This window comes from Dasypus novemcinctus, chromosome 4 (assembly GCF_030445035.2).
Source record: "Dasypus novemcinctus isolate mDasNov1 chromosome 4, mDasNov1.1.hap2, whole genome shotgun sequence".
NCBI classification, from domain to species: Eukaryota; Metazoa; Chordata; class Mammalia; order Cingulata; family Dasypodidae; genus Dasypus; species Dasypus novemcinctus.
The window spans coordinates 87,536,795-87,557,361 of record NC_080676.1 but is presented as its reverse complement, the minus strand read 5'-3'; the positions used below and the strand labels follow the sequence as shown (position 1 = coordinate 87,557,361).

Here is a 20,567-nt window from a genome sequence, read left to right as displayed (position 1 = left end):
GTGAATAATGTTGCTATAAACATTGTTTTAAAGAAATTTATTTTATTGAAGTATATGTTTATTACAATAAAGCATGCCCATTGTAGGGAAACAATTTATCAAAATCTCTGAAGAAAGTTTTTGCTAATTTATATAAAATAATATTTGCCAACTAAAACAATCCTATTCGTAGTTGTAGCTTTGAATATAGTTAATGTAAAATAATACAGTAGTGATCAGATATGATCTGTGGACTAGCAACATTAACATCACCAAGGAACTTGATAGGAATTCAAACACTTGACCACACTATAGACTTATTTCATCAGAAACTCTGGGGGAAGAATCCCAGCAATCTTTTTTAACTAGTCTGCTGGGTAATTCAAAGTTTGGGAACCACTGAATTAATAAAATGTTTCAGTGGTTTAGATAAAAATTCAGGACACCACAAAGTGGCCTTTAGCCCAAACCCTATTCTAGATATGCCAGATATGCTAAGTAAATGAGTAATTTAGCTGCTTAATTATTTACTAGGAATTTTTGTTGGTGGAATCTTAGTTTTGTTTTACTGAAGGTAGTGTTGTAAAAGACTAAATTACTTTGCTCAATTTTTAGTATTTGTTTAGAAATTTAACATGACTAAGTTTAAATATTTTGAGGTTTATGTAACATTTTCCTAAAATTGCTAATCACTTAATAGTTTTATATTTAGTGGTTACAGTAAACTAAATCTCTTTGCAGGAGCCCTTTGTATCCTATAATATTGGTAATCTGGCAATACTATTTACACTGGCCTCAGAGCCAGATCTTAAAGGGTATTTACTTTTTGGCTGGCAGTGGCAGTTACCAGAAGACTTTTGATTTTGTTGGTTTTTAGTGCTGAGGTGGAGAAGATCAGTTTTGAAACTAACCCAAAATGTATGTAATTTTCACAGCCATTCCTGATCTCTCCCCTTCCCTCACTCAATAGCTAATCAGTCACCAATTCTCTAACAATACTACCCTTTAAATGTCTCTGACTCAATTACTACTTTTTCTTAAGGTTGTCATCTCCTGATCTGAACTACCCCCAACTTTCCTCTCATTTACCTGAATAAATAGAACTGATTTATCTGAATCCATTCTAATAGTGTGACTACACATTTAAAAATATGTATCATATCATGACCCTTTCATTTGAAGTACATCAGTGGCATCTCATAAAATTCACTGTTTTACCATAGGCTGTGAAACCTTACTAGATCTAGCTTCTCCAGCTCAGAGATTCATCTTGTGGTTCCTCAAATATGTTGTTTCTTTCTGCCACTGGGCCTTTGCATGTACTATTCCTTCATGGTCCATTTACCCCTTTATATGGATCTTTAGATCTCAGTGTAAAGATCACTTTTTCAGAACTCTTTTTGCTACACCCCCCTCCTCCATACCCCCAAAATCCTTTATTATAGGCTTTCATAGTTTTTACTATACTTTTATCATAGCTTTTTAAAAATTTATTTGCTTATTTTCTATCTTCCCCTCTAGACTGTGTTGTGTGGGAGCAAGGGCCTTTTCTGGTTTATTCACCACTGCAGCCCTAGTGCTCAGCAAAATATCTGGCTGTTGGTACCCAAAGTATATGAATGAATGAATGAATGAATGAGCAAATGAATAACCAGAAGAACAATGATGACTTTGCATATGTTTAAATAGTGTAAGATTTTGTATTAGCCAAAGGGGTGCTGATGCAAAATACCAGAAATTGGTTGGTTTTTATAAAGGGTATTTATTTGGGGTAGGAGCTTACAGATACCAGGCCGTAAAGCTTAAGTTATTTCCCTCACCAAAGTCTATTTTCATGTGTTGGAGCAAGATGGCTGCCGATGTCTGCAAGGGTTCAGGCTTCCTGGGTTCCTCCCTTCCTCAGGCTTCTTTTTCCTGGACTCAGGGTTTCTCTCTTCCTGGGACTTGCTTCTGTTTCCTCTGTGAGCTAACTTCCTGGGGTTCCAGCTTAAGGCTTCACCATCAAACTCCAACATCAAAGACCCTCTGACTCTGTCCTTTGCCATGTCTTTTGTCTGTGAGTCCCCACCCACTCAACACCCTACTGGCACAAGAGGTTTGCCTGATTATTTAATCAAGTAAACCTCTGAATCTAATATAATCTAATATGGCCAAAGGAAAAGATCAGTTTACAAACATAATCCAATGTTTCTTTTTGGAATTCATCAATAATATTAGACTCCTACAGATTTATTAAGTTGCCAGATTTTTGTGAATAAACTGTTCCTTATTTTTGTGTGTGTAGATTATGCTTGTGCTCTACAGAAGGACATTTTGCTTCAGGGACGACTTTACCTTTCAGAAAACTGGCTTTGTTTCCATAGCAACATCTTCAGATGGGAAACTACGGTAAGATATATTTTGCCTTTAATTTGTTGACACAAATAACAGCGTAGAAAGAAATGTGTACAGTTCTTCCAATAACCATGTACTTTAGATTCTAAAGTAAATTTACATTTTCTTGTCTTTATTTTTACACATGTCAATATATTTATGTTGTATGTATAGTGTTTAATATATTTTTCTTAATACATTGAACTCCATTTGCACATACTTCATACAGTTTGACAAAGATTTCATGTTGAAAAACTCAAGTGTATATCCTGCAGGCTGCCAAAAACATGTCTTAAATCACAGGGTGTCTGAATTTTCTTTGTGTGTGTGTTTGTTAATATAGAGCATGAACACCTACATTTCTTTTCACACTTTGTCCTAAGGTTCGACATAGGAGTTGATGGGGGAGAGTACTGGAGGGAAGAACGTCTGACTCTTTACCCTGTTTTTCTCAGAGAATGCAATCATGTGCTTATTAGCTCCTTCAGATTTTTCAACTGAATGTTATAGGTTTGATTGATGTAATACTTGGTGTTTTGCTTGAACATGTTTCCCTGAAAAATATGTTTCACAATTTTCCATTCTTTTGTGCACTTAGATTTCTATTGCTTTAAAGGATATAACCTTCATGACCAAAGAGAAAACTGCTCGACTCATCCCAAATGCTATCCAGATCATCACAGATGGTGAAAAGGTGAAAAATTTTCTACCATTGCCCTATCACATAATGTGAAAAATATTTGCCTCACATTGATAATCAATATCGAGAATATAGGCAAGTCTTCCTTGAGTTACAGATAGTTGATGGTGATACTGGATTTCTGGATGCTTACATACTTGTTGGTGATTAGCTTTAAATGACAACATTTTTTGCACTTTATAGTTTTCAGAGAACTTTAAACTTTATTTCTTCATTATAAGAGGTAGGTAGGGTAAGCATTAGCAAAACATCTTTATTATTTCTAAATACTCTAATATTTCCATGATTGTTGTTGAGTCAATAATCCCCATGTAGTAGCAACTATTAAGAACAAATGGTTCTTGTGAACTAAGATTTGGGTAGCAAATAAATAAAAACATGATCATTATAATCTTTTAAATCTTTTTTTAGAATGACAGTTATTTTTAAGTGCCATAATTTTTTAATATACGCCTGCAGATCCTCTCAATTCTTACTGAAATATGTGAAGAATCTTCCTACATGAAAAATTGGGGCTTTGTGTTACATTAGAAGCATCATGCTGGGGGAAGAAAGAAGAATGAAAAGAAAAGAAGGAATGAAAGTGAAGGCAAGAGAAGAAAGAAGAAGGAAAGAGGGAATGGAAAGGGATGGAAATAAAAGGAAAGGAAGAAGGAAGATAAAGGAAGCAAAGAGAATTGTGAGGAACAGAAGAAAGAGAGAGGGAGAAAGGGAGGGAGGAGAGAGAGCCATTACCATGACACTAAATCATTGTAATGATACTTTTGTAAAGTTTTTTTCATATTCACTTTAGATATTATTTTTATTTTGAAACTATCTCATCCTTACAGAAAACTTCCAAATAGAGTACAAAGAACTTTCCCCCTTTGAACTATCTAGGAGTAAGTTATTACCCTGATGCCTTATCACCCCAATATTTTAGTATATATTTCCAACAAGCAAAACAAAAAATTCTCCTATATTGCCATAATATAACCATCAAAATAAAGAAATTAACATTGATCCCTCACTATTCAGTTCCCATATCCCATTCAATTTCCCTAGTTATCCCAATAATGTCCTTTTTAGCAAATAGACCCAGTTCAGAATTACACATTATATTTAGTTGCCATGCTCTTTAATTTCCTTAGCCTGTAATACTCCTTAGCCTTTCCTTGACTTTATGCCTTTGACACTTTTAAAGATTTCAGTTTAATTTTTTTTTTTTTCAGCCTATCCCTCAATTTGTGCTTATCTGATACTTCTTTGTGATTAAATTTCGGTTATGCAGTTTTGGCAGGTATAACACAGAAGTGATGTTGAATTTTTCTCATTGCATCCTATCAGATAATATATTAAATCATTTCAGTTTGTACATTAATAGTGACATCACTCTGATGACTTGATTAAAGTGGTGTCTACCATACTTTAAAGTTCCTTATTTTCCTTTGTAATTAATAAGTGTTTTGTGACAAGGTACCTTGAAACTATGCAAATATACCTTATCAAGCTTTAAATTTATTTATTTATATCATACCTTATCAAGCTTTAAATTTATTTATTTATATCCATATGAATGCATGGTTTCTTATTTTATTCAATGAGTGTTAACCCGTTTTTATCATTATTTATTCTGATGCTCAGTTTGTTCCAAATTTGGCCAATGATAGCCCCCTCAAATTGACTCCAGTGTCCTTTTGACTACTCTTAGCATCTTTTGAGTTTTCCCCTGCTCTCTGGCACAAGATGTTTCAGATTTTTCCTGCTTTAGAATGCGAATCAGCCCCTTCTCCAAGGAAAGATTGTTATTTAGAAGCCAGTATGTTCATTGCTATTGGAGAGCCACTGTTCTTGGGCACTCTAGGTGGGCAGAAAAAGGGAATATATTATGTCTGTATAATTACACACACCCCCACACACATTTACCCACTTATACATCTGTATTTCCTTGTCTATCTCTATTTTTGCAAACTGAATTCACCCCAATACCTCCGATTGCAGTCTCACACCACCGAGTTCCCCTCCACAGGGATGCCCTCCATTCCCCGTTTGTGCTCTGAGCCTCTGTGCCAGCCGTCCCTATATGTGGCCACCCTCTTCACCCTCCGCAGTGTAAGCCGCCCTCACTGGCCCATCACACCGTGCCGCCTTCTCCACACGGATGCCCTCCTCACCTGTGCTGGCTTTGACTGCCTTAGTGAGCTGCCCTCACGTGTGGCCACCCCCTTCACTAGGCCTGGGCTTTGGCTCCCTGCCAGGCTACCCCTTTACATCGTTACCCTCCTTGGGCTCTGAACTGTGCCTTTACCCCAACTCTCTTCATCTGGTTCTTGTTTAGCATCACGGACCAGGTCACCCCATGGAGAGGACCTTCCTGCCCCACTTGGGCTCTGCTCTGCACTGGGCAGCCCTTCTCTGTGGACCACTTCTTCATCCTTTTTTGGTTTCTGACACCCTGCTATAGGTACTGCAGCTCACCTGCCCCATACCCCCAGTGTGGATGCCTACTTTTCTCTGTTCCACTAACAGCTTTAGTGTGGAGCTGTTTGGAAGGGAAGAGCAAGAACTAAGATACGTTAATTTTTAATTTCACAATTAATATGTGCATGCATTTGTATTACTTAAAAAGTCATCAAACTGTTCTAAAACCAACATCTTTCTTCTGTGCCCAATCCCTAATCCCATTGCCTTTCCATTTGGTATGTATTTTTTCATACCTTGACCTTTTTTCTTTGTGTTTACATAATGCAAATATATAAACATATATTTTGCTTTTAAAATTTTGAAGTAAAAGTTATGCTTTTTTAAAGCTCTCTCATTTTTAAACTTAACATTATCTCTTGGCATCACATGTTAGCACATTTAGATAAATCTATCCCCATTTTCTGAAGTGCCATATAGCATTTCATAGAATGAATGTACCAGGGATTTCTATACCATTAGTTTATTTCCAATATTATTATAAACAGTGCTGCAGTGAACAGCTTGACCATGCCTCCATGAGCAGCTCATGTATGACTATTTCTCACATATATTGTAAAATTTCAGGGCCAAACATTTAAATTTTAATAATGATAATAGCAACTAGCATTTACAGAGCACTTAATGTATTCTAGGCACTGTCTGATGCTTTTTACATATGTTTTCTCACTTTTATACTCATAAAAATCCACTACTATAATCATTCTCATTTTGCAGACATGGAAACTAAAGAACAGAGATGTCAAGTGATCCAAAGTCACAGAGCTAACACAAGTAGAGCCAGAAGATGAGCCAAAGCAGTTTAATTGCACGACCCTGATCTTTACAAACTCACTGTGCTAATTCAGTGATCTTTTTTTTCTTTTCCTTTTTTTAAAAGAAAGATTTATTTATTTATTTCTCCCCCCTCCCCCCATTGTCTGCTCTCTATGTCTTTTTGCTGTATGTTCTTCTGTGTCAGCTCTAGCAACTGATCCTGGCACCTTCCAGAGTGGGAGAGAGGTGATCATTCTCTTGTGCCACCTCAGCTCCCTGGTCTGTTGTATCTCTTATTATCTCTCTTCTATGTCTCTTTTTTTTGTGTGTCATCTTGCTGTGTCAGCTCTCTGCATGGGCCAGCACTCCTGCATGGGGCAGCACTCCTTGGGCGGGGCAGTACTCCTTGCATGGGGCAGCACTCTGCATGCACCAGCTTGCCACATGGGCCAGCTTGCCTTTACCAGGAGGCTCTGGGTATCGAACCCTGGACCTCCTATATGGTAGATGGGAGTCCAGTTGCTTGAGCCACATCCACTTCCCTCTTTTTCTTTTTTTACAGATTCATTTATTCATCCCCACTTCAGCTCCCTGTCTTGTATCATTGTTTTTCCTTTCTGTATCTCTTTGTTATGTCATCTTGCCATGCCTGCCTGTTGCACCAGCTCGCTTTCTCTAGGAGTCACCAGAAACTGAACCCAGGACCTCCCATGTGGTAGGTGGGAGCTCATTTGCTTGAGCCACATCTGCTTCCCATTTTAATTTTGTTTTAAGTTCTAGAATATGTTCTATGTCCCGGCAGTTAAGAGATTTCATTTTCCAGAACTCCCACATTTAGAAGGTTGTCAATTTAACCAAATATATATATTGTTTCAGTTTGGTAGGCCACTGAAATGCAATATACCAGAAATGGTTTGGCCTTTACAATGGGGATTTATTACGTTGCAAGCTTATGGTTTTGAGACTGAGAAAAATGTCCAAATCAAGGCATCATCAGGCCATACTTACTTCCCGAAGACTAGCTGCTGGCAATCCTGGACTCCTTCAGCTTCTAGCTTCTTCTGGTTTTCTCTCTCGGCTTCTGTAGCTCTCTCTGCTCTCTGTCTGTATTCATCCTGTTTATAAAGGACTCTAGTAAGAGGATTAAGAACCTTAGAGTCATGTGCTTTGAGGTAATCTAATCAAAAGGTCCCATACACAGGAATGGATTAGCTCTAAGGACATGATTTTTCTAGGGTCCATAAAAACCTAAAACTACTACACTCCATCCTCTAGACCCCCAAAAAGACATGTTCTTTCCATATACAAAATACATTCATGCCATCATAATATCTCAAAAAGCTTAAATCATTTCAGTAACCATATTAAGTAGAAAGTATCTTCAAAATCAGTTATAGGGGAAACGGACTTTGGCCCAGTGGTTAGGGCGTCCGTCTACCATATGGGAGGTCCGTGGTTCAAACCCCGGGCCTCCTTGACCCGTGTGGAGCTGGCCATGCGCAGCGCTGATGCGCGCAAGGAGTGCCCTGCCACGCAAGGGTGTCCCCCGCATGGGGGAGCCCCACGCGCAAGGAGTGCGCCCGTGAGGAAAGCCGCCCAGCGTGAAAAGAAAGAGCAGCCTGCCCAGGAATGGCGCCGCCCACACTTCCCGTGCCGCTGACGACAACAGAAGCGGACAAAGAAACAAAACGCAGCAAATAGACACCAAGAACAGACAACCAGGGGAGTGGGGGGGAATTAAATAAATAAATAAATCTTTTAAAAAAAAAATCAGTTATAGGTATGGTTTGTCCTGGGGCACAATTACCTCCTGGTTGTGGACTTGCAAAACTTAGAAAACAAGTTATTTGCTTTCCATATACAAAGGAAGGACAGTCACAGGATATAAATTCCCATTGCCATAGGGAAAAATTGGGAAGAAGACAGCAGTCCGGTCCTGGTCTCGGGTTCCAAACAGTTCCGAAACCTTGCAGGGCATACAGGTTTTGAGGTCTGAGAGTCATCTGTAGAATGCTTTTTCCTTGGCACCTGATGGAGCAGTAGCCCCACCTGTTCCAAAGGCTTGCCCAGCAGCCATGCTGTCAGCTTTACCCTCATCCAGCATTGGGATTGGTGGCTGGATTCTCTGCAATCCCCAGGAAATATGCTTCATGCTCTCTGAAGCCTGTGGCAGCAGCACTCTTCCTGAATGATGGTTTTGTAAATGAGTAAGGGGTAGATTTTGGAAGAATTGTGAGGTGCTTGATAGAAAAGGCCTAGATTACTTGAAAGAGACTGGTAGTAGAAAAATGAAAGCTAAAGGTACTTACCTTGAGACCTTAGACATAAATGATAAGTGTGTCATTGCAAATTGGAAGAAAGGCGACCCTAGTTTTAAAGGGGCAGAGAACTTGGCAAAATTGTGTTCTGATGTCAAATGGAAGGCAGAATTTGAAAGTGACAAGCTAAGGAAATTTTCAAGCTAAGTGTGGATTGTAAAACCTGGTGTCTCCTTGCAGCTTATAGTAAAAAGCAAGAAGAAAAGGATAAGCTGAGAACTGAACTCCTGGGCACAAAGAAACCAGAAATTGATGTTTTGGAAAGTTCTGAACCTTCTGGAAAGTGAGTCTCGAGAGAATAGTGCCTCCTGAACGATCTGACTGAACAAGCCAGCCATTTCAGTGAAAGTCAGGATTGGAAATACAGTTATCCAAGAAGGATTTGTGGAAAGTCCTATTGGGACCCTGTGTTCTACATGTGAAACTGACAAGTTTTTTGCAAACTCTGCATGAACAGAACCACTGCAAACCTGGACTAAAAGGGATAGGAAGAGGACAGATTGAAGGAAAAATGACTTCAAAGGCACAGCCATAGAAGCTGAGCATAAACATCTTGAGTCAAGAGAGTGAAAACACCCATGTGTGCAGAAAGGGTGAGTGTGCCCTGGTGCTTGAAGAGGCTTTGTACCATGCCCTGCTGAAGTAATCTACTTGAAAGGTCCCACCTACAATGGTTCACACCAACAGGAATGGATGAGCTCTAAGGACATGATTTTTCTGGAGTCCATAAAAGTCTCAAAGTACCATATATATATATATATATATATATATATAGAGAGAGAGAGAGAGAGAGAGAGAGAGAGAGAGAGAGAGAGAGAGAGAGAGCGAGAGAGAGAGAGAGAGAGAGAGAGAAGTTGTGAGCTTATGGAAAAGTCATGAATGAAATACAGGGTTTGCATATACCACCTGTATTAGGGTTTTTTTGGGAAACAGAATCAACAGGAGATACCTGTAAATAGTATGGGATTTATAAGATTCTCTCACTTGACCGTGGGGATGCATAAGTCCAGGTTTTGTAGGGAGGTTGCAAACCAGGGTCTCTGATGAAAGTCCAATGAAGGTCCTTGATGAGTTTCTGGGAGACGTTGGCTGTGCAAAGATGAAGTTATAACATTGTCTCTGAATGCTGAAATCACTTCCCCTTTTAAGGCATTCGACTGATTAGATAAAACTACACTCATTGCTGACGGCAATGGCCCAGGTTAATTGTAGATATAATCAGCCAGCTATGCAGTAAACTCACTGAAGACTAAAGCCCATAAACGTTCTTATATTACTAGTTAACCCAGTGCTTCCTTGACCAAAAACTGGGCACGATTACCTGGCTGAGTTGACAGATTAGCCTAACCATCACACCACCATATTAACACTTGGCATTAATGTGGTACATTTGTTAAAATTGATAAAAACACATTTTTATCATTGTGCTATTAACTATAGACTGTAGTTTTACTTTAGGTTCACTGTTCTATGGATTAAAAAAAAATTTATTCTAGTAACATATATACACCTAAAATTTCCCCTTTTGACCACATTCAAATTTATAATTCAGTGTTGTTAATTACATTCACAGTGTTGTGTTATCATCACTACCATCCAATACCAAAACTTTTCCATCATAATTAAATATTAACTCCCTATTCCCTACCTCAACTCTGTCCCCTGGTAATCTGTATTCTAGATTCTGACCCTATGAGTTTACATATTCTACTTCGTAACAGTGAGATCGTACAATATTTGTTCTTTTGTGTTTGACTTATTTCACTCACCATGTTGTCTTTAGTGTTCATCTGCATTGTTGCTTGTGTCAGAACTTCTTACCTTTTTTATGGCTGTATAATAGTCCATTGAGTGTATATACTCCATTTTGTTTATTCAAATTCATTGGTTGATGGACACTTGGATTACTTCCATCTTTTGGCAATTGTGAATAATGCCAGTTTTCTTCTACAATGTTCAAAGCAAAGTATATGGAGTGTTACATCTCTATACCAAGTTGAGAATATTCTGAAATTTTTAAGAGTATGAATGGAATATAACTTAAAATTAAGATCCTTAAAAGAAATCTGAATTCCACTTGTTTTTTTCTTATTCTTTGTGTTTTCTTAGCTCAAGTGACAACTAATTTGAATCTCTGACAAGTTCAGAATAACAAATTTTCATGTTTTCTTTATAATTGTATTGATTTTAAAAATGTGGTAACATAAATAGGTACATATTTCAAGCCCCTTTCCCTAGTAAATATTGACAAAATTATATTTTCTGTAAGGTACTATTTATTGTAAAATGGTTTTTAAAGAACCTCCGTCATTTACAAATTACCTGGTGTTCTTCTATTGTGTCACAGAGTTAAATGAAACGTTAAGTAAAGTAGGCAGTGGTGACCTAGTAATATGTTTTGATCACAGTAAATTCCCAGCAGACATTCATGACAGATACTTTCCCTTTATTTCCATGATACTAAATTGCCTTTTTTTTTTTTTTTTCCTGCAGTTTTTCTTTACATCTTTTGGTGCCAGGGATAGAAGTTACCTGAGTATCTTTAGGTTGTGGCAAAATGTATTATTAGACAAGGTAAGTGTTCATACCAGAGTCAAATGCTTATTAAAACATCTTTCCAGTGTATACCTAAAAAGTGTGAATTGAAGAACTCATTTTTATTTTCCCTGACTTAATTTGAACCAGAGTATATTCAAATTCCAAGAAGTAAGTTGAAGCAAATCAAAGTCTGTAGTTATAAATTAAAATATTACTTGTAATTCCAGGGTAGCCACTAGGAAACAACTGAAAAATATAGTAAAAAAAAAAAACAGTGAAGGAGTTAAGATGGCATACTAGAAAATATTTAATACAAAAAAGACATTAATGGAGGACTAGAAGAACAAAGAATACATAAGATATTTTGAAAACAAATAGCAAAATGGCAGACATTACATTAAATCACTAAACATGAATGGATAAAACATTCTAGTTAAAAGGCAGAGATTGGCAGAATGGATAAAAACTTTATTGAACTATATGCTGTCTACAAGGGACACACTTTAAATTTAAAGACACAAAAAGCTTGAAAAGTAATAGAATGGAAAAATATACCATGCAAATAGCCCTAGAGAGCTGGAGTGGCTATACTCTACTTTAGATACTTATGACTTTAAGACAAAAATTGTTAGAGGAGACAAAGAACTTTGTAAACATGTATATACTTAACAACAGAGTCCCAAAATATATGGAGCAAAAACTGGGAGAATTGAAGGGAAAAACAGACAATTCACCAAAAATAGTTGGAAACTTTATTATAATTTTTAATATATTTTTAATTAAAAAAAATACTTAGGTTACATAATAGTTACATAAAAAATACAGAGAATTCCCATATGCCCTGCTCCCTACCCCTCCCACATTTTCCCACATTAACATCCTTAATTAGTGTGTTACATCTGTTACAATTGATGAACACATTTTGGAGCATTGCCACTAAGCATAGATTATAGTTTACATTAACATTTACACTCTCTCCCACACAATTTTGTAAGTTATGGAAAAACATATAATGGTCTGTATTTGTCATTGCAGTGTCATTCAGGACAATTTCCAAATCCCGAAAATGCCCTCATATTACACTTGTTTTTCTCTCTCCCTCCCCTCAGAAACTAGTGACCACTGCCTCCACATCAGTGATATAAGTTCTTCCATTGCTAAAATCACAATAAGTCTATGGCAGAATACCAGTAAGTCTAGTATATTGTTCATTTCCCAATCCTGAGGATTTTGGGATGGTGATGCCTACTCTATCTTTAATTGAAAGGGGGCTTAGATTCCATGGGACTGTCTTGCTTGTAGTTGCAGACTCTCTGTTCCTTGTGATGGTCATTGTCCATCATCATCTCCTTGTTGGTGGGGTCTTGAGTGAGTCCAGTGAACTGGAGAGTATGTGTTGCAACTCTCTTGAGAGTCTGGGCTCAGCTGGCACATGGGCAGCCTTAAGATTTAAGTCTCTTGAACGTATACCTATCTACTCTAGTACTAACTACAGGTTCAATATAGAAGGGGCAGAAGAGCCATGTGTAGGGAAATCATAACTGAGTCCAATTCTGTCGCACTGGGGAAATAAATTCCAAAGTAGGGCCCACTGGCAGGGTGCCAAACTCCTGACATGTCGCTCCTGCCTGTAGTGTCTGGATGTCTCCAGAACCCTCAGGAGCTCTGCTTTTTGAGGTAGTATTTATTGTGGCAGTCAATGAGATCCTGTTGAGATGTGCATAAGCATAACCTCTGGAATGACCTCCCAACTTCCTTTGAAGTCTTTTAGCCATATAAACTCAGTTGTCTTTACCCTTTCACCCTTTTGGTCAAGGTCTTTTTCCAGTTGCATTGCTAGTTGGTGTCTGGTAGTAATCCCTCAGTGCCAGGGAGGCTTATCCTGGGAATGCATCATGTCCCATGCTGGGGGAAAGGTAATGCATTTATATGCTGAGTTTGGCTTAGAGAGAAGCCACATTTGAGCAATAAGGAGGCTCAGTTGGAGACTTCAAAACCCTGCTTTCAGTGATAGATAGAATAACTAGACAGAAGCTCAACAAGGAAATAGAAGACTTGATCAACACTATAAACTAGACCCAAAAGATATCTATGTGACATGGAAGAGGAGAGAATTCTTCCTAGCTCATTCTCTGAGACCAGTATTACTCTGATACTGAAACCCAGCAAAGACATCATAAGAGAAGGAAACTACAGACTAATAATTAGGAAATTAGTTGCAAAAAATCCTCAGAAATAATAGCAAACTGCATCCAGCAACATACAAAAAATATTTTGTCATGACCAAGTGGGATTTATGCAAGGTTGGTTCAACATACAAAAATCAAATGTAATACACCATATAAATAGAATTAAGGATAAAAGCTACATGACCATCTCAATAAATGCAGAAAAAGCATTTGACAAAAATCTAACCCCCTTTCATGATAAAAACCAAACTGCTGAAGAAACTAGGGCTAGCAAGGAACACTTTTGATTTATAAAATTTTCAGCACTAACCTAATACTTAATGGTGAAAAACAGAATGCTTACCCCCTTAGATCTGGAATAAGACAAGGATGTCCTCTCTTGCTACTTCTATTCAACACTGTACTGGAGATTCTAATCAGGGCACTTAGGCAAGAAAAAGAAATAAAAGACATCTAGATTGAAAAGGAAGAAATAAGACTATCTTTGTTGGCAGATAATATTATCTTGCCTTAGGGAATAGAATTGAGAGTCTAAAATTAAACCTTGTATTAGTCAGCCAAAAAGGGTGCTGATGCAAAGTACCAGAAATCTTTTGGCTTTTATAAAGGGTATTTATTTGGGATAGAAGCTTACAGTTACAAGGCCCTAACAAGTCCAACTCTAGGTACCATAAGAGATACTTCCTCATCCAATATTTGTTGCCACTTGTTGAAGCAAGATGACGGGCAATGTCTATGAGGGTTCAGCCTTCCTCTTCCATCTCCATGGTCCTGATCTCAGCTGTAGGCCAGCATAAACCTTATCTCTCTTCCTGGGGTTCATTTTTTTCTGGGCTCAGCTGTTCTTTTCTCTTCACAAGGTCAGCTGTTAACTATCAGGCTCATCTCTCTTCTTGGGGCCACAGGATCTTCTGTGTATCTTTGTGTATCTATTTCTATGCTCTTAATTGAGTGTCTGATTATATAACCCACCAAGGGGATGAGGACTCAACCCCATGCCCTAATGATGTGGTTGAATTAATGCCCTAATCTTGATTTAATAAAGTAAAAGTGAAGCCTCTGAATTTAATACAGTCAAAGGGGCAGCACGCGTAGATGAACAGACCAGTTTACAAACATAATATCTCTTTTTGGAATTCATAAATAATATCAAACTGCCACAACCCTTGAATTTATGACCAACTGATTTTTGACAAATGTGGTACTTTGATGCGGCGGCTTGCTCGGTCAGTAGAGGTGGGGTCTGGCTGCGGACGAGGGGTCGGTCCAGCTTTGGACGAGGGGTCGGTCCAGCTTGGGACGAGGGGTCGGTCCCACTTGGGACGAGGGGTCGGTCCGGCAGCAGACGAGGGGTCGGTCTCACAGGGGTTGCGCGGTTCGGCTGAAGGGGTCGCCCGGCAAAGCCAGTGACGAAGGGGTTGCCCGGAGAAGCAGGCGATGAACGGGGGACAAGGGAGGCCAGGCCCTTGTCGGGGGCTCTCAGGACTGGAGGGCGCACGGCAGAAAAACTACCGCGGAGACAAGGTAAACACGCAAGTCCACTTTATTGAGGGAGAGGCAACAGTTTTATAGGGGCTGGGGAAGGCTGATTGGTCGAAGCCACGCCCTGTTCTGATTGGTTGCCGGAGAAAGGTCAGTGGGCGGTACTGGACGGGGGAGGGGTGGTGATTAGGGATTGGCTGTTGCTGTTGCTGGGGGAAGTGGCAGGGCTTAGTGATTGGTGGCTGCTGTTGCTGGGGTGGAGGGCAGACTTGAGTTTCCCGCCCACGCCTGGCTGTTGCTGCTGTCGGGGGAGGGGAAAAGGGCAGACTGGATTTTTCCGCCCTGCGCCTGCGCAGGGAGAAAGAAGAAGAAGGGTGCCGCCCCACAGGCATCGTGTGTTGCCATCCGGGAGGAGGGGCGGCCGCGGAAGCATGGCTGCCGAGAAGGGGAGACCCGAGGGCACTCTGCGCCCATGCCGAGCTTCCTTCAGGGGTGGCGGTGAGTCCGACCAGCCACCCTATTATGGGGGCAGCGGCTTGGCCTGCCGCGGCTGCTCCCCCGCCAGGCCAGCAAACCACACCCCAGCCCGAGGGGTGGCCGCACTTTGAGGCTTTTATAGACCCCAGAAAAGCATGTCCTTACAGCTAATCCCTTCCTAGGGGTGTAAACCTGTTATAGGTGGGACCTTCTTTTGATTAGGTTACTTCAGTAAGGTAGGACCCAGGGTGGATTTTGAATCCTCTTAAACCAGAGTCCTTTATAAACAGGTTAAATACAGAGAGTCACACAGGAGCTCAAGGGGAACCCACAGAAAGTGAGAGAGAAAGCCATAGACAGAGCTGTAAGAAGCTGAATGCAACAGATCCTGTGGGAGAAGGCAGAGACCAGCAGACACTGCCATGTGCTTTCCACATGACAGAGAAGTTCAGGATCTCCCACAGATGGTCTTCAGGGAAAGAGCATCACCTGACGATGCCTTGATTTGGACACTTTTCTCAGCCTGGTAACTGTAAGCTTACATGCCAGTAAACCCTCATTGTAAAAGCCACCCCATTTCTGGCATGTTGTTTCTGGCAGCTTTAAGTAAACTAAAACAACCAGGTTGCCAAAACAATTCAGTGAAGAAAAGAATAGTCTTTTCAACAAATAGTCCTGGTACAACTAGATATCCACATGCAAAAGAATGAAGTTGAATCCTTAACCTCACACTATCTACAATAATTAACTTGAAATGATTCATATGTCTTAATTCTTAGAAGAAAACATTGGAGTAAATCTCCATGACCTTTGGATTAGGCAATGTTTTCTTAGATTGCTGATGTGACAAAAGAAGAAAAAAATAGATAAATTGGACTTGATGAAAATTAAAAGTTTTTAAAAAGGAATCCATTAAGAAAGTGAAAAGACAACCCATTGATGGGGAGAAAATATTTGCAAGTCATGTATCTGATAAGGAACTTGTATCCAGAATATATAAAGAACGCTTATAACTGAAAAATAAGAAAACAACCCAATTAAAGAATGGGCAAAGGATTTGAATAGATATTTCTCCAAAGAAGATACACAAATGGCTAATAAGCACATGAACAGATACTCAAGCCATTAGCCACTAGGGAAGTGCAAATGAAAACCACAATGATATACCAGTTCACGCCCATTAGGATAAGTAAAATAAAAAGAAAGGGAAGGAGATATGACTCAGGCAGTTGAGCACTTCCTTCCCACGTGGGAGATCCTGGGTTCAGTTCTTGATGTTTCCTAAAAACAAAAACAGAAAACAAACAAGCAAACAAACAAACAAACAAAAAATAACTTAGGGGCTGATGTGGTTCAGTCGTTGAGTGCTGGCTTCCCACATACAAGGTCCCAGGTTTAATCCCCAACCCTGGTACAGGGAGTGGTGACAAGAATGTGGAAAAGGGCCCTATTATATATTGCTCATGAAATTGTAAAATGGTGTAGCCACTTTGAAAAACAGTTTGGCAGTTCCTCAGAATGTTAGCCTTGAGTTACCATTTGACCCAGCAATTCCTCTTTTAGGTATCGTTTTAGTTTCTCATTGCTCAAGCAAGTATCATGCAATGAATTGGCTTAAACAATGTGAGTTTTTTTTTTTTTGTCTTTATTCATTTTTTTAATATTACATTAATAAAATATGAGGTCCCCATATAACCCCCACCCTCCTCACCCCACTACTCCCCCCGTAGCAACATTCTCCATCATCATGAGACATTCATTGCATTTGGTGAATAAATCTCTGAGCATTGCTGCACCTCATGGTCAATGGTCCACATCATAGCCCACATTCTCAACAATGGGAGTTTTTTGGCTCACACTTTTCAGGCTAGGAGAAGTCTAAATCAAAGCATCGTCAAGGCAATACTTTCTTCCCAAAGACTGGAGTTTTACAACTGGCTGCTGTGATCCTTGGTCCTGGGCTCCTCTGTCCCTTGGCAGTGCACATGACAGCCTCTTCCCGCCTTTTCCAGTTCTGGTTCCCTTGACTTATGGCTCTGGCTGCTTCCTCTGTGGCTTTTATGTCTGACTTTAACTGTACTTATAAGGGACTCTAGTATCCTGAATAAAGCCCAACCTGATTCATTTGGGCCACGCCTTAACTAAAGTAACACCTTGAAGAGATCTTATTTACAATGGGTCCACACCACAGGAATGGATTAAGTTTAAGAACATGTTTTCCTGGGGTACATAGCTATAAACTACCACAGCTACATACACAAGAGATTTGAAAGCATATGTCCACACAAAAAGTTGTATACAGTCACAAAAGAATATATATAGTATGATTCTATTTTTATTAGATATCCAGAATAAACAAATATATGGACATAGAAAGTAGATTAGTGGTTTCCAGTGGGGAGTGATTGCTAATGGTTATGGGTTTCTTTTAGGGTTGATGAAATGTTCTAAAATTAGATAGTGATGGTTATACAATTCTGTGAATATACTGAACACCGCTGAATTGTATACTTTAAAAGGGTGAATTTTATGATATGTCAATTTTATCTCAGTAAAGCAGTTATTTTGAAAAAAATGATTGGGGCTGACATTAAAATTTCCAATGGAGAAGAAGGGCTCCTTTTGCAGTGAGAGCTTAAACATTCTGAGCTGGAACTTAACCTCCTCTTCTCCCCTCTCCTCAGTCAAATCCCTAGATATATTTTGGCCTCAGGGGCACTTTGGGTTGAGTGCTCTTTTGAACTCCTTTGCATGCACTGAGAACTGATCCAAGCATTGCAGGTCTCAGATACTTTCACTTTCCCAGAGTGCTGGGATGTGTGGTGGAGATGGTGGGAAGAGAGGAAGAAATGGGGGGGCACGGGGGTGGTAGAGGGGGCAGTGGCAGTGGGTAGGGATAGGTGTGGCTGGCAGGGAACCCCAGTCCAAGTCTCCCCCTCCCCACTCCCCTTGCCTCCCATATTACCCCCTTGAAGCTCTTGGCTTTGGATGCCATGCCTCCCAGGAGCCCCAAACCTATAATCCCTAGCCTGGGAGCTGCTCTGGGTGGCCTGCCACAGCATGGAGCATGTGCACAAAAGCATGTTGCCCCACATGTCAGGCTGAAGCCTCCCTCACCCAAGGGCAGCCCATCACATTCAGATCCACTGTCTTAATTACAGAGGTTTGCTCTTTGTAGGCAGGGGCTGAAAACTCCAGTGTTACCCTAGGGACCTGGTTAATGCCACCTACAAATAGGAAGTTCCTAGAGGGCTCTGGAAATCCCCAAGTTGAGATCCCACTGAAGACTGCTACCATGCCTTTAATTAATTGTATACACTGTGTTTTGAGTGTCCTCCAGACATCTTATTTGCTTTGATCACACACGAGTAAGGTGGAACAACAGGTCCATCCCGGGAAGTTACAAAATTCAAGGTTCGGAATGAACTAAGGGAGAAACAAATCTGAACTTTAATGAAAAAGAAACAGAGCTCTCTGAAGGTGGAGAAAAAGGGGAATAGATCCAGGAGACTCCTGAGGTTATGAGAACCAAGAACCACTGGCTGGGAGTAAAATCCAACTCTGTCCCAAAAGATCATGGTGCCACCTGTGGTCTTGATGTATGCTTATGGAGTATTGTTGTAGCAGGGAGAAGTCGGGTGTTCATGGTATTGAAGGCCAGGATGTGCGAATCTGAGAAGGAAGATTTATTAACAGCTGGCTGGGCTTGGTGGACTTCTGTCCTAATAAAAACTGAACCCCGAATAGGATTTTTGGGTCCCTTTTATACAGAGGATGTAGGAGTAGAGAGGTCAAATGGTGCTTTTATGCAAAAAGATTTTCTTTTTTAGTTTTTTTAGGGTTTTAAGTGTTTGTCTGAATATCAAAAAAGCCTTGAATTAACACATATTCCCCACATTCCAGGTAAGTTTGAATTAACACTTATCCCCCACATTCTAGGTAAGCTTCAATTAATGTATATAGTCTGCATCCACATTGACCTATCCAAAGCCTATACAGCCTACATCACTTGATTGGCTTTCTGGGAACTAGGCATACTTGGATATAGAATAAATTTGAATTTATGCACAGGCCATATTACTTCCCCCCTTTGATACCTGCTTAAGGTTGTTAAGTTTCAGCATCAGTATTGTCAGAGTCTCTCTGGACTGACTGGTATGTATATAGAGTATTCTCAGAGTCTCTCTGGACTGCTGTCTGTGTCTTTACTATGCTACTTATTAGGATGCTTATCCTGCTCATGATGAAAGGGAGGAGGCTAGGAAGTATGGTGCATCCTCCTATGAAGAAGGCTACTATACCCATCAGAAGCTTGAAATTGTTTGCTTTTGATTGCCACTTTCCAAAGGGATTACTTAAATTCCGGCTATTCCAGGTCTGCACTGGAACATGAGCAATTTTTACTGTTTTGTTTGTAATTTCATTGATAACCTTTCCAGTGCTGTTTAGTTCAAGGCAGCAATTAGAGAGATTGAATTTTCTGCAAACTCCCCCTTCAGCTGCCAGGAGATAGTCTAGGGCGAGATGGTTTTGATAGATAGTGTTTCTGAATTTAGTTTGCTGTTGGGCTAGTAAGTTTAGAGCATGGGCGGTTTCATTAGTTATTATTTCTACCACGACTTTTAAGCAGATGATTCAGTTTAGCGTAAAGATAGGGGTTCGATAACCCCACATGCCATCCTCTACCCAAGTTGCTTGCCCATGGTACTGGATTATACACTGAGGGAGCTATTTTTCACCTCCCCAGGTAATGAGAGCGCTTTTTTCTCTTTTTTCTTTTTTCTCTGCTAAGGGAATGAGGAAGAAGGAGGGTTTTATGGTACTGAGCATACAAGTACCACACCAGTTTTGGGGAAGGTCTTGGAATGTGACCTTTTCCACAAATTCAGTACAGACTGTTTGGGACAGTAAAGGGGCCCTTTGCGGTGGAGTTCCACACTGTGATTAATTTGGGAAAAGTACGATTTATAGGAATGAGGTCAGATTCATTCCATGTTCCCTAAGGCTCCCTTGTATTGGTGGTGTAATTTTGAAATTTCCTCCTATACATGTTAGGTTTCCAACAGATATAGAGGAGTTTAGGCAGGCCCTTGAAGCACAATATTTGCCTCTGACAGAAGTTTGCAAGGGCCACATACCATCTCGGGGGACGGCTGGGAGGTCAGTTTCATTATATGGTTGGCTGTAATTGTATTCTCTAGTTTCCCAGGGCCATTGGTCTCCCATATTAGTACCTCCACATACATACCATGAGGAGACATTTAAGGCTGCCCCTACTACTTCAGCTAGGTTTAT

At 39.9% G+C, this 20,567-nt stretch overlaps 1 protein-coding gene across 2 annotated transcripts in view; it reads left to right on the top strand.

Moving 5' to 3' along the window:
- GRAMD1C (GRAM domain containing 1C) overlaps positions 1-20,567 on the top strand; it is a 155,354-nt gene that overhangs the window by 57,914 nt on the left and 76,873 nt on the right. For both annotated transcript variants that reach the window (XM_004475612.5, XM_071214812.1), the window contains 3 exons: positions 2,264-2,367; positions 2,951-3,046; positions 11,080-11,160. In XM_004475612.5, coding sequence (XP_004475669.2) covers positions 2,264-2,367; positions 2,951-3,046; positions 11,080-11,160 — 281 coding nt within the window. The remainder of the gene's footprint in view (positions 1-2,263; positions 2,368-2,950; positions 3,047-11,079; positions 11,161-20,567) is intronic.